The following is a 26,725-nucleotide window of genomic DNA, read 5'->3' on the forward strand; positions in this document are numbered from 1 at the left end:
TTGCTCATAATCGTGATATGAATTATACTTATGAAGTATTTTTTTTCTCTCAAACCTGTGAAATCTTCAACTCTCAAAATCTGAATCAACTGTGAAAACTGAATTAAATGCACTCATATTTTTATCCAACATGAATCTTTAATTATCAAATCAGCTGATCTGTTTTTGTGAAAGGACTGTGTGCTCTCAGGATGGAATTCCAGTTTCCCCAAATTACTGCAGCATTCCACTTTTCCTACATTACTGCCTGTTACTTAGGTCCCTTCTGATTCCAAGGATTGAAATGTGCTGAGGACCTTAAATTTTTCATGGTAGCAAGACACGGGCATTTCATATAAGCTCTTTATGAGAAAGCAAAACAGAAAATATATTTTTAAAAAATGCTACATTCTACATATTTTCAAGGAAGTTTTAGATTCTTTTTAATTGTAAATATTATAAAGATAGATGATGATCCAAGAAAAAAGGGCCTTTGATGATCAAAGTTATAGCGCACAAATATCATGCAAGTACTTTTCAGTTGCTATTTATGCAGCATATTTTGACTACTCCTGGTCACCCTCAACTTAGAAGGTATTGCTTCATTTTAGTACAATTCAAAAGTTGTTTTTAGCAGAATATGAAAATTACCATCTTTTCTTGGCAAAATTTCTCATTGTGATAAGATTGTTTAAAACTTTTTTCTAGTACTATAGCTTACACTATAATAAAGTGTTCACATGCCATTATATACAATCAGAGGACAGGTAATATGGACACTTCAAAGTTATTTCGTATCCTTAACATCAAATGAAAGCTAGTCTTCCAAAATCAGTAGTGCTGTACATCAGCTTAAAATGAAGCTGTACCAAATTTTTGCTATTTAAAATGCAAAAGAGAAGTGAATAACTCCCTCTTGCAGAAATTAATCAAACTCATATTAGTTCAAAATTAAAAGAAAATTATTAGTTTTCTTTATTGTCTTGTAAAGCAAAATGAAAAAGAACAATTTTGGAACTTTCACTAACTCACGTTTTTGAAAAGAAAAATATAATTTCAAATAATTTATTTTTAATTCAGCATTTCATTTTCAACTACACATTTCATGTGGACAGTCATTTCAAAGTGAAAAACATTTACCTTTTTATTTGCAGAGTTCTATGCCAGCTGGATTTTCTTCCTTTGCACCCAAGTTTCATTAAATCTGACAATCTCTTGTGTGCAGTTTTTGTTTGTAATGCATTAATGCCTTGTGATAAAATTGCACAACCCCTATTACTCTTGTAGCTAAGAGCAATAAGAACAAAATGTGGTCTCTTCAGATCACAGAGAGTGCCTATCCTCTTTATAACCTGATCTCATTATGACATTATGACACTTCTTTTTCCATTGCTGCTCATTTTTGACACTCCTATCGCTTGCCATAATTGGACTGATATGCATATTGCTTAGATGCAGCAATCCAGAAAGGCCCTACTTACATAAAGGTGTGTGTATGCTTATGTGTTTCTGTGAAGGAGTACATGTAAAAATATATCCATATATGTTCACACAAATGCACTTAGATATGTAATTACATGTTTGTGTGTAAAGAAGTTGTTATTATATAAACCAAATAATGAAATAAATCTTTATAGTGTGCTGAAAGAACACATTTTGTAAACTACTATAATGTTAGGAGGTTTACTTAAACTTTATTATTTTCACATAATTTAAATTTACATTCTGAGGCATTCATACATTAGCTTCTTTTTAAAAACTCATTCTAGTCTGACTGTCCTTGTTCTGCTCCTTCCACTTGCAAATCTTCAGCTGGACTTTCTTAAGACAGAAGGTTAATTTTGTTGAAATATACACTTTTAAAACTCTAGCCAAATGGCTTTCCTATTTAATTAAAAAAAATAAACAAACTTGTATTTTGACCAGTCCTTTACATTTCACCTTTGTCTTGAAAAACAAAGAGAAATACTTTTTCTACCCTTTCTTGATGCAAATACTAAGACTTCCACAATATGTGTAGTTATTTGAAAGATTTTTAATTTCTCAGGGCAAAACATTTACAGTACATGTCTAGAATCTTTACATCCTTTCTTTTTGGATTTCTAAGAAGAAGGGAACAGTTCTTACTAATATATGTTTCCTGCAGAGTGACACCTTAACATTACATCCATTTACCACTTGCACAGTAGTTTATTTCTTTTTAATCTCCCATCTTCCTATCTTCGTATGACTTCTCTCTTATGATGTTGCATATGTGTGAGGTAATGCATTCTATGACTGTACACTAAAGTGTTCCTGTGCCATGGAGCCAGAGGCATAGGTAAAAAGAAAGAGATTTACAGACAAAGCAAATAATAATAACAACTATTATTTTTTGTGCTTTCAGGTGTTTCGTAATAACTTTTTCATATTATGTTTTATGATCATGCATGTATACTTTAAAGAGTTTACTCCTGTTGTACAGGCATAGCTACGATGAGAATCTGTTGGATTTTTGTTATAAATAGTAGCTTATTAGGCTGAATTGAGATGATAGAAGTGAGAAATGCAAGTGCCATTCCTTATTGTAATGAAGTGTTTATCAAGAAGCCTAATTATGAGTATTTAAATGCTAGGGACGTTAATCAGCAAACTGTGACTGGAGTACTAGTCACATTTGACTAATGAGTATACACTGTGCAGCAGGATATTGTACTTATATCCTGACACTGCATTGAGTTGATAGGTTGTCTCTTACAAAGATGCATGTTGTAAATACTAAAGCAGCTTTAGCTGTTCAAATAAGATAAAAAAGCATGTGTCACCTCCTATGTTAAAGTTTGTTTCACTCCTGTCTGCTTGAATGAGTTTTTGTGAGTCCTCCCTAAGAATAGACCTCACATAGCAATGAAGTCATCCAGGTTTAAGAATAGTGACTAGTTAAGTAGGAAAGAATCTTGGAGTGGTCTTACATGAAGCACAAAGTATTTTTTATTCATTTTCCTACAAATTCCTACTGTTTTCTCACACCAGGGAATAACCAGGTGATACGTATATATATCAGATAAGTTGAGCATCAAGAGGAAAGGTATTCAAGGAAAAAATAATATAAGCATCACCCTTATAAATTAAATTTAAATTGATCACTTTTCTGAGCTAAATGACCAAGCAAAGGCATTGTACATAATCCCCCCTTCAAATTTCTTTCAGTTCATCTCACAAAAAAAAAAAGTCCTCACTCTTTTTTTCTTGGGTGCTTACTCATTTTTCTCATCTCCTTATTTTTCTGCTGTTCGTGGTGGTGTATGTAGTCTTTGAGCAACAAGTACTTATGAGAGGATTTCTGTTACGCCTTTGGAGACTCAATTTCATTGTGTCTTGACTGGCCTGAGAGTTGCTTTGCATTTATGGGGTCAATGTTTTTTTACACTTTCTGTCTCCAGTATGCTTTTGATAAAGCAACCAAGAAAGCAGAGCAAGCCTAAATGATCTCTTTGCAAGATTGCTTCTGTTTTTTATGGATTAGTGGGAAAAACAAGTACTGGAAAAAAACAAGTTAATGCCTAGTAGCTTTTTAGCAACATATGAGTTCATGTGGAAACTAGCAAAAAAAAAGAAATTTTCAGTTCTGCTTCTAGGCTTATCCTGCTTCATTTCCATAACTCTCTACTACTTTATTTCTGTGCTCTTTTCTATGTTGTTTAATAGGAGTGGGACATGGATGAAAGAAAACACATGTTTTGGAGGTTTAATTTGGCTTCTCATCTTTCACCAGATACCTTTAGATCTTTAGGCTCAGACTCATGGGACATAAATACTGAAATACAAAGCTCCTCAGTACATTGGCATTAGTCATGTATTCATGCCTTGAATGGATTTCACAAAGCTGAATTGGGCATCTAAGTGAATCAGAGAGAGAATTAGGAACATCTGAAGAGTCCTTGTAGGATCCTGCTGTTAATTGTTTCTTTTTAATTCTGAAAGAGTTTTTCAATAATCCATCAGAAAGTCCATTAAAGCAGTATGATTAATGTAAGGTCTGTCATGGCAAAAGAGAGAGAAACTACTGTCAAAATACCAAACTGGTGTTTGGGATTGCTGATACCATCTAAAACAAGGAAAGCAAAGAGATATCTAGCAGTATTGTCACACTGAGCTTTTCCTTGACAGAGACAGCACACATGCAGTCTCTAAACAGGCATTTTGCTTTATAGTGCTTTCTAAATAGGACTTCTAATTTTTTTTTACGATAACTTCTGCCACCACTTTAGACTGAGCCTCAACTGGCACAAAGCCACTGGAGTCTCAGAGCATACATAAGTAATTCTATCACTGCTTATAGATGATGTTAAGGGTAGACACTCAGAGTATGATTCTTTGATAATATAAAGTACTTTGATGATATTTGTGCCAAGTGGAATGGATATAATAAAAGAATGCATCAACATATCCTCTTAAATTACTTAATTTTTCCAAAAAGAATAATAATTTTGTGCTATAAAACAGTATATGCAAGTAATATTAATCTTTGCTAACAAACTGTGTTTCTGGCTTTTGTTTCCTGCAATACAAACCAGCTCAAGGAGTTTAAACATACTGCTCATCTTACTAAGGCACTAACCTGAAATTCGATTATTGTATTAATTATATAGGATAATTAGTACTATTATACTGATACTGTAAAATAGATGTATGCAGAAATAATTAAAAGATTATGACCAGGAAAGGAGCATAGTTTTCAAATATGGCTTACTTTATATGGGTTTATTGAATTTGTTTTAAACGCTTCTTATATTTGTGCCTCTGTGTGTTTCCTCAATTCCAGATTTCAGACAGAACTCAATTATGATGTGTTGGAAGTTCATGATGGACCAAACTTATTATCTCCACTTTTGGGATCTTATAATGGTACACAGGTCCCACAATTCCTGTTTAGCAGTAGCAATTTCATTTATCTTCTCTTTACAACTGACAACAGTCGTTCTAACAATGGATTCAAGATTCACTATGAAAGTAAGTCATTCTGAATTGTATTATTTGATTTCCCCATCAGTCATAAATATATAAAGGTGCAAAGGTGTCATCTTTGGTAAATTTCTGTTATTTCTCAAACTGAGAAAGATTTAGTGGTGTTAAACTGGAAAACAGATGCCCAGTAATTTCACTTAACAATTTAATGTCATTCCTGTACTGCTCCATGCTTTAAGAATCAGAAAATGGGAATGGGAAGCAAATGCCTTTCTTCTGGATGTTGCTTTTATGTCATGTTATTCTTATCTTCTGTACAATGCATTTTTTGTGTGTGTAAAACTGCACGAGATCAGGAAGATTATGAAAATCTAAGCAAATACCTAAATTACTGTCCTGACTGATGTACCTGCAGCTCTAACTGAAGGTAATAGGATATGCAGGTTACATTAATGAGCTGAAAGTCAAGCTATGGAATTGCTTGCTTATGGATTTTTAGGGATCTAAAAACCTGCATATGTGATTTGTTCTGACATATAGAAGTATTCTTTTCCCCTTACTATAGTCATATAAACTACACAGCACAAAGCATCTGTTAGATTTCATACTTTACGAATTCTTAGAATTCATATAGGTTGATATATTCTCATGTCATTTACATTTTGTGTTTCTAAATATACCTTTTCTTGTAATAAGTAATATTCTCATGTGAAATAATATTTTTCTGTAATCACTGTCTAATTTGCTTAATAAAGGTCATGAGCACATTGTTATCTATCCATTTCTGTTTCATACTCCTCTTTGTTGGAACTACCACCAAGCAATTTTCAGATGTTCTTAATTTTTTACTTTATTTTTGACCATGTTCACTATTCCTGACCACTAATGATAAAGATATTAAATACAATCTATGTGGAGGTGACTTTGCCAGATAAAATTTGGGCTGATTTGAACTCCAGTGAATGTCAAGTTCTGGCTGTTTATCAAAAAAATTCTATTATTATTCCAAAATTCTTTACTGTCCTAGCCTTCACCCACATACTTCCATTTGTCTCATCTTCTACATTGTGAAGAAGTGATGATTTTGTTAAGTTCTCACCCATTCTGAGGTTTGAAGGATGGCTATCCTTACACATCAGGAAAACTAGATTAATATTGCCAGCAGAGACCAGTAAATTCTTAAAATGATTGGCTAAATGAATAATGTTAAATGGTAGAAATTACACTTTGGGAATGTGAACAGCAAAAAGAGGAAAGCTGCACTTATTACAAATACCCTTATATCAAATTATTTCAATTAAATAAAGTTGGAAAGGAAATCTGAAATTTCATTATAAATGAATTCTTCAATTTCATTATAAAATCCCTTTTTTTTCTAAAATTGATCCTCACCCCACAGTTCTGTCTACACTAGTGAAGAATGAAATTTAGACTTGTACTACCAGAGAACATTGAAAATAAACATCTTTACCATTTTTACACAAAATCAACCATTTTCAGTAGTTGCTTTTCTGCTTAACATCGTCTGTTTATAGATAGACATCTAGTATTAATTTTATTTTTGTTTAATTCTTACTGGTTCATCGTCTGATATTATCCAGCACAACCCAATTCTGATTTCCCTTTTCTGGATAATAATAATAATGATTAATGGTCCTCTATTCAACACTTCTCTCTTTAAATATCCTATTGAAAGCTGAAGTCTTTTATATGTTTTCTTATTTTCTGTGCTAATTATTTCTTTCCACACTGAATTTCTTTGTAAGGAAGGATATTTTATGGCTTTTGTGTAGGAATAAAGGAATAACACCCACAAAAAATCTTACATTGAATATTTCTTCTAATTTGCTAACTTCAGTAATGTTCCTAGAGTTTTTTATTATTTCTTTCTTTGTTTTTCCCTGATGCTTTTATAATGAAGTTACACTTCTCACTGGGAAATAATCTAAAAGGTTTAATTTTTTTAGCACACATTAAAATTCTCTTTATCAAGTCAAATTCTCTTTATTACTTTTTCTGCTATTCTTTATCTTCTAAGTATCTCACATATCAAATAACATTAGGTATGAGAATTATTTATGTAAATAATTGATCTGTGTAAATATTTCAAGAATAAATTTAAAAAGAAATAAAAAGCATTTTAGCTAGGATAACAAAGTTTGATCAGGAAAAAAATAAAGGCTGGAAATCAGAATTTTGAGTGATCATCAAGGCTTTTCAACATCAGCATCAGGGACAAAATCACTTAATGTTACTGAGATAGGATCAAACTAAATATCCTGTAAATTATGTGTTTTTCTCTCCAACAGTGGCAGGATGCAATTCATTATCCATAACATCTTATAACAGTAACACAGAGAAACATAATGCAAGGATAATTCACCGAAAATTTGTGATAATGAAGCCTTCACCCCCACTCACAGCACAGTGAATTACTTAAATTAATAAAAAACATTCTATAGGTTGTTTATTTAACGATTTTGTTTGTTTGTGTTTGGTTGGTTTTTTGTTTTTTTCTCATCTAGGTGTAACTGTTAATACTTACTCTTGCTTGGATCCTGGCATACCAGTGCATGGACGTCGTTATGGACATGACTTCTCTATAGGTTCCACCGTCTCATTTAGTTGTGATCCGGGTTATAGGCTGAGTCATGAGGAGCCTTTGCTATGTGAAAAAAATCACTGGTGGAGTCACCCACTCCCAACTTGTGATGGTAAGGATGAATGGATAAAATACAGAGTACCTTAAAATATACACATTTTGCCGAACTATTGTTAGCCAAAATGAGTTAAATGTTGGAGCTTGTAAAACCTCTATTTTTAGGAAAAAAAGAATAGTTAGAGGAAATAAATGTTATATACTTCTGTTTGATGAAATATTTAGTAATAAAAGTAGAGAATAATATATAATTCTTTAAATCAGCAGATTATTGAAGATAGGTCTATCTGAATATATGTTAACATGAACTGATTGCCAGTTAGCTCAAAGCATGCAAGATTAATGTATATCTGCTTGGAAAGCACTTATTACAAGCTACAAATGTTTGTGTTTGGGAATCCATCTAGGGACACAGGTGTGCTGACATACAAAACATGACATGAGGTTTATTTATACCTGACTCAAAAACTGCATTTTCTCCTGTTTCATGTTGATCACTGCATTCCTAGCTTGTTAACAGAACTTGACAACCTGCAATCACTGTAGGAATTGATTAGGGCCAAATTATACCTGATGATTAAGTGTATGATTGGTAAACCAGACAAAAGTGGTATCGAGTAACATGTCATACCTTTTGGAGCCTCCACCATATCATTAACAAAGTCTGCTTGAAAAATTGTCTAATAGTTTCAGTCATCTCTTGTTACCTAAATTTTTCATTTTAATCCATTTTCCCAGTTAGGGTGATATCAGTTATATTTAATATTAAGAAAGTATGTTGTAATGTTTATTAACTTGTGTATTTGAGATGTTTTCCTCTCTTTTTTTTTTTTTTCCTTTGAGCATGGTACATGCTTTTCTGGTGATAAAAATGTTATCAGGAATACTGCACTCACTTAATTCTAGAGTAGTATTTAATACTGAACTTACATGAGCTACATAATGCACATGATAGTATATTTTTCTAAAATAGTTCTTAGTATCTCAGGACACTAAGTTAGAAAGAAAAAGCTGAATTTGAATGAAGACTAACAAAAAAGCTCACTGAATCGTGTGATTTGCCATCTGGAAATATAGTCATTTTCAACTGTATTTCTTTCTTTTAAAAAATGGTAGGGGTTTTCTCAGCCTTCAGCTTATTTATTTAGCAAATGCTTTGGTTTTTATATTTCAGTAGGTTGAACATATCAGTATATGATGATACTCAAAATTTGTGGTGGTAGAAAGGGGGGTGAATAATCACTTTCCTGAAAATGGGACTCTGTAGTTCAGCAAGCCTGTTTCCTAAGGGATTCTGCTTCTCAGCCAGGTTCTTGCAATGAAGAATTGCAGGGTTCCCACAGTTCACAGTCAAGGGGACTATATTTTGCTGAGTAGGCCGTAAACATAAGATACGTTTTCTTACGGTGATAGGTACTAGATGGTAACCATCTAAAACAAACAGTACTAACACACTCCCTGTGAATACTGTCCTCTGCTGTGAAATAAAATTTCCTATTGTGATAACTTTCTTCCTCCAACTAGTATGCAATTCATTAAGTAAATGAGATTTTTTTTTTTCCAGAGCACATTGCTAAATGGCAATTGTCCATTGAATAAATATGCTCTAAAAGCAGGTTTGAGTACATTTATTCTAGTAAATTTAATAAATTCATGGTTGAACTGATTTTAATTTGATTGCTGAATTTCTTCTCTGGTGGAATGTTTTTAAATAGGATTCAGAGTGCTTGCACCCCCAGGGAAAAAAAGAACATTTGCTAAATGGGCTGTTGTTTGCATAAACTGCAAGTATGGGTTTGTATTAATCATGCCACTAATAAACACATTGGTCACTGTTCATTCAATACTCTGACATTTTCTGAGGAGCAGAGTTCTTTCTTGATTGTTCTTTTTAATAATGCATCTCTTTTTTATAATTACATCATGTAGTGATATGCAGACAGACAGTGCTAATTGTGCAGGCAGACCATGACAACTTGTGAGTGTAAGTGTTTTGGTGGAGGAGAAGGGTGTAGAAAATGAAAAAAGTTTAGACTTCTTAGAACCAGTTCTTCCTCAAAGCAGAAGATTGTGTTGACTGCAATTCTATTCTTTGAAGGAGTATCAGCTGATTTTTTTCATGAGGTGTTTGGATGTTACACAGATAAGCATCACAAAAAGCTTATCAGGGAAGTCACACTTCATTATCTACAGGAACATTTAGACAATACTGAGAATGATGTTTTAAAAATGAACAAGCAAACTGTTTCCTTCCCTAAAGCCTGGCCTGAGGGGGTGATTATGACAGGCTGTATAATTCATTCATATTTAAGTAATTGATATGCATGAAGGATTTCACAGGTAATTTCCTTAGTTTTGATTTTTATGTGTATCTATACGGATAAGGTGTGCACGCTGTTCCTCAGTGCACATATGTATTCTCTGTGTGTGTGTACACATACAAACACAAACGCAGCTTTATATATGCAGAAATATAGCAAAGCACTTCTGGGAAAAAAAATAAATTAGAGCTCTCTGACCTTTAAGGATAGTAGAATATATTTCTGTTCTTTAAAGATAAATATTTAAGGAAGATATTTTCAGAACCATAGAACAGTTATAGCTGAAAGGAACCTCAGAATGTCATCTAGTCAAAACCCATACCCCAAAAAGAGGGTCCAGTCTGGATGTTAGATCAGGTTGTTCAGGATCCTACACAGCTGAGTTATATCTCCAAGGAGGGAGATTCCAGTTCTTCTCTGAGTAAGAACTGCCATTGTTTGGCCACACAATAGGTATTCTTAACATCTACAGAGAACTTCCCATCTTCCGGTTACAGCCATTACCTCTCATCCTTTCACTGTGGTGAAAGCTACTTGAATTTATACAGTACTTGAATTGCTTTACAGTTTTCAAGACAGCAACTCCACTATGTTAAAATAAGTTATATAACCATAGATTTAAGGCTTCTTCAAAGAATGAAAAGTAAAACCTATGATCTTTATCAAACCATCAGTCTCTTTTCAAGAAATGAATTAGTCTGTAGACTGTTACGAAGATACGTTAAAAATCCTTCAGTGTTGTTCAGTATGACCAATTTCTGGATACCTGTCTTGGCAAAATACTTTTTTATTTCTTTTCAAAAAAGGTGGTACTGATCAAGGCCTAGAATCTTGCCATATTTTTTTTCCTTCTTTGGTTCATGGGTTAAGAGCTTTTTTATCCACACAGACCAGAGATAAATAATTGGTATTACTGTGTCCATTTATTTATTTTGAAATAGTTCATCTGAAGATGTAATTTGGTCTATATACCATAAACATGGGACACACTACCTAGGAAAATAAACATACAAATAAATAACAGCCATTCTTTTCGAACAAGAATATGAATAGGCCATTCCTAGCTAACATCTACATATGATTCACTGCATACCTATTATCTGGACAGCCCTGAATTTCTTGACTGTAATCTCCCAGTGCTTAATGAGTAAGACAAAATTTTGTCTTATCATGTCCTTTCTATATGAATATTATAATAGAATTTTGCTTTTAAGCTTTGAATGTATGTGAGAAAACCTATTCCACCCAATATATGAAGTATTGTATTAATCCCATTAAAAATGACAGGAAAATTATGTAAAAATTCAATACCTAATTAAGAGTGTAAAGTGCTTTTTATTCCCTTCATCATAACATGAAATTGAATGCTAATACATAATAATTCTTACTCATTATTTGAATTAAAAATAAATATTGTCATTCCGCTTGATCTTCATTTATTTAAGAAAATTAATACATAGCAAGAAAAATGTTCAAGCAAGATGGAAAACATTTAACATTTATATTGAAAACACCTAGATGTCCAAATGAATTAGCAAATATGATTTGTGCAGTAGCATGAGGAACATATCCAGGAAATATGGCAGAGGTGTTATGTCATTTCTGTTAAGACATCTCTAATGTAAAAACAATGCTTTTATTAAAATACAACTGTTAAAAAACCTGCTACAAATATTCAGTGTGGTAGATGCCAGAATTGGAAATGGATAGAATGTCGTGGTCTGTTTTAGCTTTAAGTAAGAAGGTAAAAATACAAGTTTATCTTGTGAGTAATCTAACCTACACTAGTTTCTATTAAGTTAGTCTCTTGTGTAATATAACTCAAGCCCAAGGTTTCGTTCCAGAAGCTGACTATTATAATTTGCTGTCCATATTGTTATTTACTTGTTACTACTTGACTGCATTTCATTTTAAGACACATTACATCTTCTGTAATTAGGGAAGACAGATGCTGAAGTTTCTTGGTCTATGAAGCACAGTATATAAGATTCAAATTCTAATTCACTGTTTCAGTAATTTTTAACTATGTATTTCCTTTTTATTATCAAATTACACAGTAAATGAAAGTCACCTTAGAATTAGATTTTTAGTTGGAAGTTGGAGTTAATTAAGTAATTAATGTAATGGGGCCTCTGTGTGTTTGTGCATATACATACTTGTATTTAGATTTATATGTACACAAACGCATCTATGTATTCTTTTCACTCTGTGGTTCTTGCTAAACTAGCATATGTTATTAGTCTTTCTTGATGATGCTTGAAACCATTTGTAAAACTTATCATTATTACTAATCAATTATAAATGTGTGTTTTCTCTTCCCATCATCTTTGAAAACAAATAGTTTTCATTTATTTGTACTTGCAGCAAGCTGGCCTTACTGAAAAAAGTAATTTTTTTTCTGAAGGCTTCTGTTCTTATGTGTATTTTCTCTTTTTTTTGAGAAAAATGAGATACATCATTGTATGTTAGTTTCTGAGTTGTGGTTGGTGACCTATGGCTAGTCTCTTGAAAAATCTTTATACATCAAAATGGTAGGTGATACAATTCAAAAAAATGGAAAATACTGTTAATTTCCCAGATATCACCATCTTCAGTCAGGCTAAAAAAGGACAATGATACAGGGTTTTTTTACTGCATTGCTAGTGAACACCATATGTAGAAATACACAGACACATGCGTTTATATACATCTGTATTATTTTCGGTTGCTTTACCAAAATAACAAAAACATTCTTTTGATAGTTTTCTGTCCTTCTTGGATATGGTGACCCCCTTCTTCTAGCGTGCAGTTTTCTCATATTATTGCTATACCCTTCATAACTCTGAGACTGACTTGTGTTACATCAAAATAAATCAGTTTTAAATAGGTAGTGGACCTTATTCAAAGACCTCAGATGACAGAGAACATAATTAGTGGTTTGTGAGTTTTATTTCGTGGTGTAAAAAGCAAAATTTAAGAGGTAAGAGGCTTTTCTGTGAATAAGTATTAAGCTAGCTATACAGGCTGACCTCTGCAGTAGGACATTATACAGATTGACTTTTGCAGCAATAAAATATAAATATGTTAAAAATAGAACAAAGGATGTGAAAAAAAATGGAAAAAATCTATGAACAAAAATGTCACAATCTAATGTGAAGTGTCCTAGCAATATGTTTGTGTAGCAAAGCTGCTGTGACAAGAAAGAAAGGTAAGTACTTGCAATTGTAAATGCAGTGGTTATAGAGGTGGAAAATGTATCTTACAGAAGTAGATTAAGAAAACCTGTCTCATTTAACTGACCCAAAGTCAGAGGTACTAACGTGCTTCGCCAGCCTTCCAAAGTCCCCAAGAGGGAAAAGAACATAATGACAGTTTAGCAGAAGAACAAATGAATAAAAATGGACCATGAATGAATTTGGGCTAGAAATTTTGAGACTATCTCTAGTATTGGAAGACTGATTTTCTGTAACAGTTTTATAGTAGCATGAAATATGGCCTGAAATGGAACTTGAAAATTATATGAATGACACAAGTCAAGTGCTCGCATTACAACTATTCGTGTATTTCATGGATGAAGCGTGGCCTGCATCTCTCCCGCTGAGACACTTACGAGTAGCCTGAATAAAGGTTCTAAAATTGCTTGGGCCAAAAATTATTTTCAAACTACACAGGGCCATTTTCTAAGCTAGGTTTGCTTGCTGTCACTCTTCCTTATGACTGGTCATGTTACTGAGCAAAATGAATGCAGTTATGACCATTTATAACAAAATAAAGTGTAAGTAATCAACCCAACACTGTAAGGATTTATTTCACCCAAACAACTGGTTTAGCCACTGAACTCCACTGTTAAATTTCAGTCTTCATTCACAGTTATCCAAAACTTGCTTTTTAAATTGTCACATCATTTCTGATCACCACAGTGCTGTAGATGTATGTTATACTATACATCCAGGTATCTATCTGTGCTTCATACAGTCACTTCTATATTTTGTTCTCATTATTTTTTGTTCTTTTTATTTTTATTATTTTATTTCTCACTATTCTGAAAACATAGTAATGGAGGGAAAAAAAATTAGGCATGTCTTGACTCAGCTTCTCTGTTTGCATGACAAAGAAATTATTAATTAGTGTGTTAGCAACACAGTATTCCATTTTCCGCATTAGAACACCCAGATAGCACTTCAGTTATTTGCTTATATATTCACTCTACTTTTAGTCTCTGCTAGCCTCCATCTCTGTATAATCAGATAAAGTGAAAGAAAGTTTCCTTGTAGAATCTGGAAAAATGTGTGGAGTTTATCTTCCGCTGTTTTTATTTTCATGTGTTTCTGTTTTCCTTTGCACTCTGAAAAAATGTCAGATACTAGTAGTGATATTATATGCTTGGGCTGTTTGCCATCTTATCAGGACCAGTGCACATTTTATATTTCAGATCTGTCAACTTGGCTTTGTTTTGTAAAATGCTGGTCCCTTGATGCCTTTTTTTGCCATCTGCTAGCCTTCATAGTGTTACACTGAGTGCCTGATGGCATGCCATGGATGTTTTGTCACCATTTGCATTTCTGAAAGGCTTTCCAAACATCCATTGTAAAATACATTTGTTTGGGCTGTTTCCCATGATTATAAAAACTGATTGCATTTTCTTATTTAATAGGGATGACCTAAGGTATGGACAACGTATGTAGTTACCATCAGAAGCTCCAGTAACATGCTGTCATAGCTGTGATTCTGTTTTACTGATGTCTAAATATAACAAGATCAGGTGATAAGTGGACAGTGGTTACCTTCATTGTCTCTTCAGAGAAGTGAAGAGGAAAATTAGTATGCTGGGAGGTTATTTCCCTGTGGCAACAGTAATGAGATTGGGTGGTTGTAGTCCTAGAATGTCCTGTTTCAGCCTATCGTACTGGATCTGCAAATTTCCAGCTTACAACTAGGCCAAAAAGGATAGAAAGTTGGCAGGAGAAATAGCTCACACAAAGAAATCATGAGGCTACCCAGACAAATAAACATGTTTAAAACAGAAATGTGGTTAGTTAGAACAATCAAACAAATTTAGCTAGGCAAAATAGGGTGATCTTCATCCTAGGATATAGGATGAAGTTCCATTTCTGCTTTATAAGAAAACTGTAATTAAATGTATACTTTTTATTTAGCACCTTAAAGACAGTGATGGCGTGCAATGCAGTAACCTCATTAAGAAAAATTATTGACCTTTATGAAAACATGCCTCAGTGCTACCGAAATGTCTGAAAATGCATGTATTTCCTTGAGACAAATATCTTCTTATGTACAGGGTAAGACAGAAGGTACATTCTGGATATTCTCTATTCTCTATTCTAGTGAATCTCTAGATTCACTCTATGGCTTATCCTCAAATCAGTTTTGAATGTACTTCTACAGGCAGAAAATAATGATTGGTCAACATATTAATTCTCAAATAAATAGCATTAATAGCAAAAGCAAAGAGAGGTATAACTTTCATGATTTACTCCATCAATGTGTAGCAGGAATTGTTATAAGTAGGATAAATATCAAGATACAGTAGAATAAGTGGCACGATGTAACAAATTACTCACACCACCTTTCTCCTGAAGAAATATGAAGATGTTTGAGCACCGTTCATATACTGAAAGGCCAAACTTCTCCCACCTTTACGATCCATACTGCTGAGTGCTACGTTGGTAGCTTCTGCTGATGTTACAGGAGGAGTAGGAGCAGTTAAAACCAGGTAGTGCAGGTGGGGCAGCCTCTCTCAGAAAGAGGTATTGCTCCTCCAGCCTGTCACCCTCTCTGGGGTGACAGCAGGCTGGGAAGCACAGACATGAGCAATAGGTGAGCAACAGCTTATACAACAAGGGGGAGAGGGATTGATAGTTGTATCTACTGGAATTGCAGACAAGTAACTGCCATTTACCTATCTCCCAAACTGCCTTTCAACGGCTTTAGTGTCTGCTAAAGAGAAAACCTGATTGTTAAACGTGGGAGTGCTGCATACTGACTTAGGTTAAGGTGCAGGCTTAGAGAAACTATGGCTGACACCAATAAAAATTCTGAAAGCACACTGGTTGAGAGCTTGACTACTTAAGGCTGAAAAGGGACAGTTTGTGTTAATTACTTTGGAAGAAATGCAATCAACTTTTCTAAACCAGTCTATATTATTTTACTTAAATCTGGTGGCAGTAACATAGTTTACTGTTTTTTTGTATCCTGGAATATTTCTACAAAATAGTTTTGGTAATGCATACAAATCAGCTAAGAAAAATGAATGGTATAGATGTTTTTTATCTTGGTGAAAAAAAAAAAAGTAGAAATACTCATTCATTTTATAATGTATGCCCTTCTGAGATAATCTATATTCAGAGAACTACGATGTAATAACTTTTCTTGGTACTGAGTTTTAACCATTGTTATTGATAAAAGATAATTCTAAGGTATTAGAGCCTCTGCATTACTAAAAATTACTCAATTAATTTAGTATTTCAAAAGCTCTGGAATGGAAAATTCACTATTAAAATGTAATAGTGAATTATGAAGATATTTATGCCAGTGTTGTAATGATTTAATTTTTGTATTTTGTATTAATTCAAGCTGTAATTTAATTTTTATATTGCTTAACTACTGATTACCTTTACAAAGTCACTACTGATACTATAGAAAGACTTATATTGGCAATTGTCATTATCACTTGCATTATAGATATAGATGCATATCCAATAATTAGACACAAGAAAGCATGTCATGCTTCCCTGCAATAATATTTTCAGTCAGTAATTCTTCAATAGCAAGATCCACTCTATGCCATTTTAAGTCTCCAGCCTTAGCTTCTGGCTAAAGTGATATTGCTTGGCTCTGTATCTTCTACCTTCATCTTCCTGCTGAACTTGTGACTTTCACAGAGTTTCAAGAAAATGTGAAAAAACAGCTAAGGAAACTCGCTTTTTATTTTCTTAGTACCTATTAAAACACTTCTTAATTATTCACTGATTCTATTTCCTTTCATTTTGTGTAAAAATGGGCTATAGTTATATGTGAAACTGCTAAATCATTTGACCAACTATTTTTAAGTAATTTTAAAGCTAGCAGATTTTAATGAATTGTTTTCTTATATTTTCTCTCATTTGTAAGTTTTATATTAATTATTTTATTATTATTTTATTTGTTATTTCTAGCTTTATGTGGTGGAGATGTTAGAGGACCTAGTGGAACAATTTTATCCCCTGGCTATCCTGATCTGTATCCAAACTCACTGAATTGTACATGGACTGTGGATGTTACCCATGGAAAAGGTAAATAAATCCTTTTCTCTTTTTCCACCTTTTTTTTATAATATGTAAGTCCAGTACTGTGCTACACATACGGATCTAGGTTAGCAGCAATGAACTAGGAACTGAGTGGCTGATTTTTGTTTTTGCTTATTTTTATTGTAGTAATTCCTAGAATTCCAGAGGTAGACTAGGCCCCAATGCTTTCTGCAGAACGAAAAGTCCCTAAAAGTTTATAGTCCAAGTAACCCATAGTTGGACGAGTGCACAATAATTCATACAGGTGAAAGAGGATGAATGCTTTTTCTGTGTTGAGGAGGAAATGCCTTATCTTAGAGAGAGATTAGCTGGAAGTAGTTACTGATATTTAGACTTGGTATTGACAGAAGAGTCTGAAGTGAAGACTTAAGTCAAGATGTTATTCTTATTATGCATAAAAAAAGAAATTAAGTTAATGAGAGGGGAGTTGTTTAAAAGATTGCTTATTATGCTAAATTTTACATTATCACTAGCTGTCGACAAGGAAATGTCAGAAAGAAAAGTCCTATTCTTTTGAAGAAAAGAAACTGTTTCAGCTTACCAAGACACATTTTCAGGGTGGCAGCGTATAAATGGCAGTTTAATATGCATTTATGGATTGAATAAATAATATATATTAGAAATAAATGTAGAGGGAAAAATGATAAATAATGGAATCCTGTATAAACATTTAGGGAGGTAAGAAAGAATTATATAATGACTGATCACAGAAGCTGAGGGACAGGAGACCTTTAAGAAAAGGGTGGTTATTTGTTGAAGGCAGATTACAGGATAAAGACGTAATAGTGGTTTTAACTGTTCTCTGAGAAAGGATCTTAGTAAGAGTTATTTCAAAGAAATATAAGACACACAGGAGTGGTTAGAAAATGCTTAGGGCAGAAATGGAATTTGGGATTTCCAGGTAGCAAAATTTCCTTGAAATAGTGTGTCCTAGTTGATTTCAAGTGAAAAGTTTGGGGACTAGATGAGAAGGGATGGGTCAAATTTTTAGATTTTTGTGCGTATTTTATTTTAAATATAGGAGTGACTGCATGGTACTGTTGTGAGTGGAACGAGCTAGAGAAGCATAAGAATTTAATGTTAAGGAAAGGAAAGAAATAGAGATAGGTGTCATAAGACAAACTGAATATAAATAGGGTGAGGTGATAAGAACATAAAAAGCAAAACTGCATATGTAACACTGGAAAGAATACAGAAAAAAGAATGAAAAGGAGAAGAAGGAAGGCAACTTCAATTCTGATTTTCATCAGTTTTCTCTGTGAGGCTTGAAAAATGTGACAAAGTACGCTGATAGTATATTCCTCTAAGAAAGAGTTATTGATAACATAAAAATAAGACTTCCCTCACAGAGAATTGTGCTGATCTGTGGTCCCCTTGCTCTATTTTGTACAAATAGTGTGATAGTTCCTCATCTAGATGTTAAATCACTCTGACTGGATGTCCCATTTAAAACTCCTTAAAGTGTTAAAGTGGCAAAGTGTATCTCTCAAAATTATTGCTCCAGCTATTCCGCAGTCTCTTTTTACTACCAAATGATGCCATTGTGTCAATATAATTTGCTTGTAAGTAGCCACAGTGAAAAAGCATTCTGAAATTACTGAGCCTATATCAGATGCTACATTTGTCCTTGTTACCTCGAGGTATGATACACAGTTTTTAGAGTTACAGGAATATAAGGTACTGTGGATCTTTTGCAAGGGAGAAAGTATGTGAGAAGAATATAACTGTTCTTCTGGATAAGCAAGAAAGACTGACAGAAAGTGTAAGAAAACTGTTAGCCCTGTAGTAACTTAATTTGCACCCTATCTGAAAAGCCTTTGGATAACCAGTCTATGCTTTATAATCTGGTCATTGAAGAGAAGTAGCAGAGATAGATAAGAGTTTAGCTTCATGGAGTAACACATGACTGAAAATTATGTAAATTATACAGTAAACATGAGACCAGATGAAGCCATATTTTTCAGGATTCTTGAAAGACATTTTATTAACACTTTCATCTATCTTAAATTAAAAATGGGATTATGGACGAAAGTATGTGGAAAAAAATATTTTTTAAAAATTAAGTAGGCTTTTTGTTTTTTATCTTTTTTCTTGAACCCTCAGCTAGAGAAGTACTTAAAAATTGGGATAAATAAAAGCAGAAATTCTCAATGTGATTACATTTTATGTGAGGCTATTGAAAAAAACACCACATATAATGAGACTCCTGAGAAAACAAATATACAGAAAATATACAGGGAAAGAGAGTAGTAGTATGAACATACGCATATATAAGCACATACACACACTGATACGTGTATATATACACACACATATATCGATATAAGCACATTCTTATTTGTGTCAGTAAGTTTTATATTATCTTATGGAAATGTTACTAAGGAAAAAAACATATTAAATATGAATGCTATGTTGTAATTTGACTTGGGCATTTTGATTCATGCTGCTGAAAGGTCTTCTGGAAACAATTGAAGAGTGAGGATTTGCTGTGAGTAGGAAATAGGAAATATTATATGAACTTCTTATATTTTGTTCTTGTGGGCAAAAAGGTGTTAATACTTTAAGCTCCTCCTGTAGTACTGCATTAGGAAGATAGCTCTCCTTTTATGATAATAAGTCACAGGCTTACTTAATTTAAATTTAATCTTCTAACAGGAAAGTTCTATGTCTGAGTAAGCTAGTCCATTGGGCCACTTCTGTATTTAATGGACAAATGCATATATCTTCAGGATATGAGTCATCTCACCCTGAAAAAGTATCTAAAGTAGAGGGAATGAACCATCCTCTGAAGGTGCCTATTCATCTCTATCATCTAATGTCCAGTGGGTTTATATAGCACCCAGATGAATCATCCATGGGGAGACTGAGTGACTTACTTAAGTTTTAGATAGTTACCATTTGGGAAAATTAATCCCGTACACATAAATGGGTTATTTAAAGTGAGGGAGATAACCTTTGTTCTGGAAATCTCATTTTCTGCTCTATTTCATGTCTAATATAATTTCAACTTCAGAATCTCAAGGAGTATCTTCTACTGGCCATTAATTAGTGATATGATCTTTTAAAAATAATTAAATTTTCTTTAGCCCACCCCCCCTTTTTTTTAGACAAAATTTGGTAGTTCAATGTCAGACTGCCAAGAAAATGTATATAACTTGTAGCTCCAGAATGCTGTGGGGTATTTTTTTAAACACACATCTTTATGTTGCAGCTTCATAATGCTGTTACATAATAGCAGTCAATTAAATGCATATGTTTAGTTAAAATCTGTATTTTACATCTGGATATGTTGTATTGTTACGAAAAAGTTTCTGTGTTTGTACATACTATCTTAAATAACATAATCTGCAATATAAATATATATATTTTAATTTTACTGTTCATTTCTGTCTAAAATTATAGAATTCTGTAATGATTTTTCATTTATGTTCATGTGGACCACATTATGATTTTGAATGTCCATCAAAACGTGATATGATTTTATTGTATTTTTAAAAATTTTGTTAACTAGGGAGTGGAACATGCACTTTAAATACAGTTAAATTGGTATTATTTATGAAGAGGAAAGGAAGCATCTATCATGACAATAATTATTGTATTTTGCCTGTGGTTAGCATGCAATTCAATATATGGTGAAGTGAAATTTGTGGAGTATCAATGATATATTTTAAACCATTTACTAATAGAACAGTTAATTTACCCATCCCCCAACAGTCTGGATTGTAATATTGAGAAATGACATTAGAGTGTTATGTCTTCCTGTCTTCATTTCAGATTTTAAATATTCCCCTTATAAAGAAAGTGGCATGTGAGGCATAATGAGGAGGAATCTACCTGAATTTACCATTTAAAATTCTTCTCTGGAGAAGACACAATCTGTCACACAGCATATATTAATGTGATTAAAATATTTTCTGAAGAAAACTAAATTGTACAGCTACTGCTGGGATATACCTTGGGGTTTTGCTTAGAAATGTCATGGCAATCTTGAAAATTGATTGAAACATTCCCTTGAGTTAAACCTTGAGTTTGGTGTTTGAACAATACTCAGTGAAGCTCAGCTGTGATTCACAGGAATTCCATTATTTTGGGTTACTACCATAAAATTTTCTTTGGCATTTCTGATTTTATTGTTGCAGTATACATGCATGTGTAAAAAGGGCCAAAATTAATTTGGAGTGCAGTAAATGCCATAAATACGGCCTGAATTTCAGCCTCATTCTGTATATATCACATTTTTCTCCTAAGAGCTAACTTTTCATGTCAGATCAACACTGTCTCTTATGTAAAAACTATGATAAAAAAAATTAAACCATTTAAGAGTTTATCAATCTCAAAGCTAAATTTTTAGGCATTAGCTCAAAAGATATGTAAACTAACCTTGATTCCAAAATTCAGTGTGATTTTTGCCAATTTATTGTCACACAATCTAGGATAATAAATAGGATGCTCAAAGCAGATGAATGACTTTGCTCATATAATTATTAAATTAAGAATTTTTAAAATCCAGAATATATATCTTGGATTATCTAGTTTTGTCCTATGCATAAAACACAATCCCATCCTATAATTTCTATATCAGTGCTACTAAGCAAGGGTGTGTTTATCAGGATCTGCAAGCTACAGCAAGTCGGGGGGGGCAGGTGTGGAGCAATAAGAAGAGAAGAAGGTATCTGCTTGAAAAAGCTGAATAGTTCTCCGATCTCTTTGAAGGGAAGCACAATCTAGAGGTCTCTAAGATCCAAGGAATTACTCTTGTTAATCCCATTTGTGTCTCCATCTGACAGCAAGACTAAGCATGTATTCCAAATTAGCCAATATGTACATAGGCATGTATGGCTGGTCACACAGACTAACATGGACAGAGACAAGTGTCTTTATTGGCACACACAGAAACACCAACAGCACCGAAACAGACATGAACACCACAGGCAGCCAAATCCTATTTCTCCAGCTGGGCTGATAGCAACAGGAGTTTGCTAGGAGTTACACAGACTCACACATGCACACACACATACCCCCACAACCTTCCAGGTCCTGGCCCAGCACTTGGCCCCCAGATCCCACTCCCTCCAGGTGCTGCCTCCTTGTGACTGATGGCCCTTTTTCCAGGTGTTGGCCCCTGACCTCATCCTGCCCACCAGGCAGCCCATCTTAATGTTCACTAGTGGTCACACATGTGCTCACACTCTGGACAGAGGCCACACTTACACACTAAATAGTCAGGAACAGAGTTTAAAAAGAACAGAGGACAGGCTGTGATGGTTAGGTTCAGGGATTAGTAAGAGAGGCTTAACCCTCTCAATTTTCCTGAACTTTTTTCTCCCTTATCCACCATGATCCCTCCCTTTACCTGCCTTTGGCCCTAAACATCTCACAAAAAGTTTTGCAGTTGCCAAATACCATTTAAAAATCTCATATTAAGTTTTACATAATCTCACAAATTCCCTCAAATACTCCACAGTAAATTTCTAATTTCCATGAGACTCAAGATAATCTTCTTTCCCCCATTCTAATCAGTTACTAAGTTCTGGTTGAACTGCTACAAGATTACAGTGATACATTCAATGGCCCATCAGTCATAAACTTAAGAGTTCCGGTCTTTGTTAGTGTCTCCACTAAATACTGCTCAGTAAAGCTTCTGTATGCGTGTATATAATTTATTACTTCCCTCATTTCTTGTCTTTGCTTGCTATACTGAAATGTCCTTGACTAGGTATCCTCATAAACCAAGTGTCCTTACATTCCAGATACCCTTACAAGCTGTATTTACTAGGTGTGATTGAGTTGCATTAACATAAATGTCTAATGCCATTTGAGACAACCTCAGGGATCCAATGTATTGTAAAAAGTACTACATGAGAATTGTACCGAGAGCTTCTAAAGCTGCGTGTGAAGTCTAGGAAAGATAACCTTCAACACCTAAAGGGGCATGAGGTTCCTATGTTTAAACAGCTAAGTCAAGCACAGTATATCTAGCTTCAGTCTTGGACTTTGTTACCATTTGGGAACTTCTTGCAGGGCGGGGGGAAGTAGAAAGGGGAATTATTTGTTTGATTTTAGATTAAATTATGTCTACTATTAAAAATCTGTTGTCCATGAGAGCAGCCAAAGATCATTAATCTTCATATACTATGTTAATCTTCAATCACGAGTGCATCTTCCTAAGCATTACATCATTAGATATATTTTACAGAGCCTGATTCATTGGTTTATAACTTACACAATAAAACCGAAAATGTTATTACACTAGAGGTCTCAATAACCACTTAAGCTAGCTAATGTCTTCTCCTGTTTCTTTTTCTTGACTTTTCTGTGCATTCTACCCAAAGATCATGGTCTAACTCTTAGTTACAGAAATGCAGAAAAAGTAATTTAATTGTGTGCCTTGACTTTTAAGTCTTTTTATTGCTATTGTGTTCAAGGATATATCTTCCTTTCTAGATGGGTGATTTATATCTGATGGTTTTCAAAGAAACATACTGTTGACATATGCCACATCTTATTAAGAGACCTCCCTTTTTGGGGGAGGAGGTGCTGCTATTACTGTATGTGCCATTAGAATATAATGATGTCATTTATTTTATAACCTTTCCTTTCACTGCTGCTATACAAGAATACTAGTGACTGTAAGAAATAAGGTTCAGCTTTCCTGCTCTGCCATAAACAGTTTTTGTAATTTTGAACATACATAGTGCATCACTAGATTTTACATAAAAATGCAAGCATATGTCTTAGAATTCTATAAATCAAGCATTCATATTTTGCAGCTAAAGGCAAAAGTAAAAGATAGTGTCAAAACAAAAAGACTGGCTACAAAGGTATTTTAATACTAAAATCAGGAAAGATACTAATTTTTAGAAAAATTGGATTATCTTCATTTTCTGAACCATGATTCATAATGAAATGCCTGAATTTAATCCTTGGCTTAATTACATTGATGCTAACAGTGTGATATGTAAATGTAATTCTGTTTTTTCTAATAGGAGTGCAGTTCACCTTCTACACCTTTCATTTGGAGGATCATCATGACTACTTACTAATAACAGAGAATGGCAGTTTTACACAGCCATTAGCACGTCTGACTGGCTCAGAGCTTCCTTCACCAATCAATGCTGGTCTCTATGGAAATTTCAGGGCTCAGTTGCGCTTTATTTCAGATTTTTCAATATCATATGAAGGATTTAATATTTCTTTCTCTGGTAAGAAATACTTGCGATACCTGGCTCCTGAAAATTTTTTTTTCAGTATTTTATGTAAATAGAAAAATAAAAGTTTAAAATTGAAGTGATTTTGATGAATACATATACTAAATCATAAAATTACATAAGTTGTTTCCTAAGCACAACAATTTCAAAGCAAGCAAACCTGTGTGCCTCTGTAGACACATTTCTGCTACATGACAAATAAGATGGCAGTAAACTGTAAGACATATTATCAAGCGAGGAGAGGAAACAGAACTAGTCTAATTTCAGTTAGTGAAATTCCAGATGAGCCCAAGTGTCAATTATTTAGGCTTTTATGCTATGCCATTGTTTTCATTTGTTTTATGTACCTGAGACATTTATGGCTCTTACAAGAGTGATAAAGCGTTTTGTGTTATGCACCTTAAAAATGTTGTGAATGTATTCATTAGTCTTACTTTTTAATGTAGCATAATTGCCAATTTAACATTCACGCATTCATTTTGTTTTAAAATCTGAAATCTGTATTGATAGTCAGGTGGAAATATACAGAAATTACTAGACTGCAAGATTATAAATATGACTCATAGAAAACACGTTCTCGCTCGTACAAGCTGACTTGCTCTCTTGTTTTCAGAGTATAATCTTGAACCTTGTGAAGATCCTGGGATCCCACAATTTGGTAATAGAATAGGATTTAATTTTGGAGTGGGAGATATTCTGACATTCTCCTGTTCATCTGGATATCGTTTAGAAGGTGCATCAGAGATTATTTGTCTTGGTGGTGGCCGACGAGTATGGAGTGCACCTCTGCCAAGGTGTGTGGGTACGTGGTCAGCTGCTTTCATTTGCTTGTATGTGTAGTCATTGTCCATGGATTTGCAGATTTACAGCATGGAAAAGCATGGTAATACACCTCTTACTTTTTAATGTAATCTCATATTCTCTGTATCTCCTTAGTCAAATTTATTTAATCTTTTCTTAACATATTTAGTATTAGAACTATTGGTGGACTTCATATTCTATACTTGAAAGCATTTCAAATTGAGGGTGCAATGCTTATTCTTCCTATTTTGATTAATAGGTTAGGAAAATTGAGTATTAATTTAAAACAGCATTTACCAGTTCAGATGCCTAATAACTGACTCATTTTTGTCAATGCAAGCTTCCAAGTGATACCTGTATTACAAAATTGTGTAAGTGTAGTTAGAGCACTTAGACCAGAGTTAACTTCATAAAACTAAGTCTGTGTATGGGAGTGTGGTCAACCTGGGCTTCCTATGTAAATTACAGAACTATATCCTCAGAATACCCTCAGAATACCCTCAGAACAGTTGTTCTGGTTTTAAAATGATGGCTAAGATAACTGACAGGAAACACTTTCTGATGGTTCCTAATACTCTCCACTCATTGTAAAGGTAGTCTACATTTGTAGCTTTGACTAGAAACCTAACTTTTAATGGCTAATGTTGTCTGAGCTGAATTCTTCCTAAATGTCTTGATTTTCAGTTCTATTTAGAATTGTTAAAACACCACCAATAAAATCTCTAAAAAGTAGGATAGTTACTTAAGTGTCTGTATTTATTTTATTTATTTAAGAGTATATGCTATAGGGAAAGGTTTATCTGTCTTTATCAATGTGCATTTGAAATTTTTTTTTTCATACTAAATTATATGATAGTAAAACATAAGTTTCTTTCAGAATCTGATGTATAATAACTATCGACTGATTATGTGCTTGCTTTTACCCAGTGTTAGTTACTGTATCATAGTTTTCATGTCCAAACTATTCCTATGCTTACCTTGGTATAACAAAAGTTCTTAATTTGGCATATGCAAAAGTGACATTTATGTATCTCTCTACAGAAGAGATGGTTTAGAAGTTGAGTCAGTGTAAAGCATGAATAAAGTTATTTTTGTGAATATTTGGTGAATTTGTAACCTTAATAATAATGAATGCATGCACAGTTGTGAAGACAGGTTCAATTTTAGTAATAAATTTCTGGAAGTGTTAGTATACTGAAAATGAATTGGTAAATTATCAGTAAAGAAGAACTTGCACAGAAGCATAAATGAAAAAAACTGCTATTTAGTTTTCATGACATAGAAAATAATGTTTACAATTGTGTGTTGGGGGGGGGGAGAAAAGCTGGAACACAAGGTGTAAATTATTTTCCAGTCAACCTATTTTCTCCTTATCTTTGAAAATGGAATAGTGTCCACTAGAATTACTTAATCAGCCATTTTCCCCCTATAAATATCAAGCCTTTGCCAATTTCATTGTTAATTTATATGCCATAATAATGAAATTCGAATAACTGGAGAGCAGAAATTCCTGTTGACCACTTTTAT

The 26,725-nt window shown here is 33.5% G+C and overlaps 1 protein-coding gene across 1 annotated transcript in view; it reads left to right on the forward strand.

Annotated features, from left to right (window-relative positions):
• The window catches only part of CSMD3 (CUB and Sushi multiple domains 3), a 659,839-nt gene that overhangs the window by 365,554 nt on the left and 267,560 nt on the right, over nt 1–26,725 (forward strand). Inside the window, exons 16-20 of the mRNA XM_010577127.1 lie at nt 4,784–4,971; nt 7,452–7,640; nt 17,058–17,174; nt 24,176–24,391; nt 25,011–25,199. Of these exons, the coding sequence (XP_010575429.1) occupies nt 4,784–4,971; nt 7,452–7,640; nt 17,058–17,174; nt 24,176–24,391; nt 25,011–25,199 (899 nt within the window). The remainder of the gene's footprint in view (nt 1–4,783; nt 4,972–7,451; nt 7,641–17,057; nt 17,175–24,175; nt 24,392–25,010; nt 25,200–26,725) is intronic.

The sequence above is a fragment of the Haliaeetus leucocephalus genome, unplaced genomic scaffold, assembly GCF_000737465.1.
Source record: "Haliaeetus leucocephalus isolate CR32 unplaced genomic scaffold, Haliaeetus_leucocephalus-4.0 Scaffold555, whole genome shotgun sequence".
Taxonomy (NCBI): Eukaryota; Metazoa; Chordata; class Aves; order Accipitriformes; family Accipitridae; genus Haliaeetus; species Haliaeetus leucocephalus.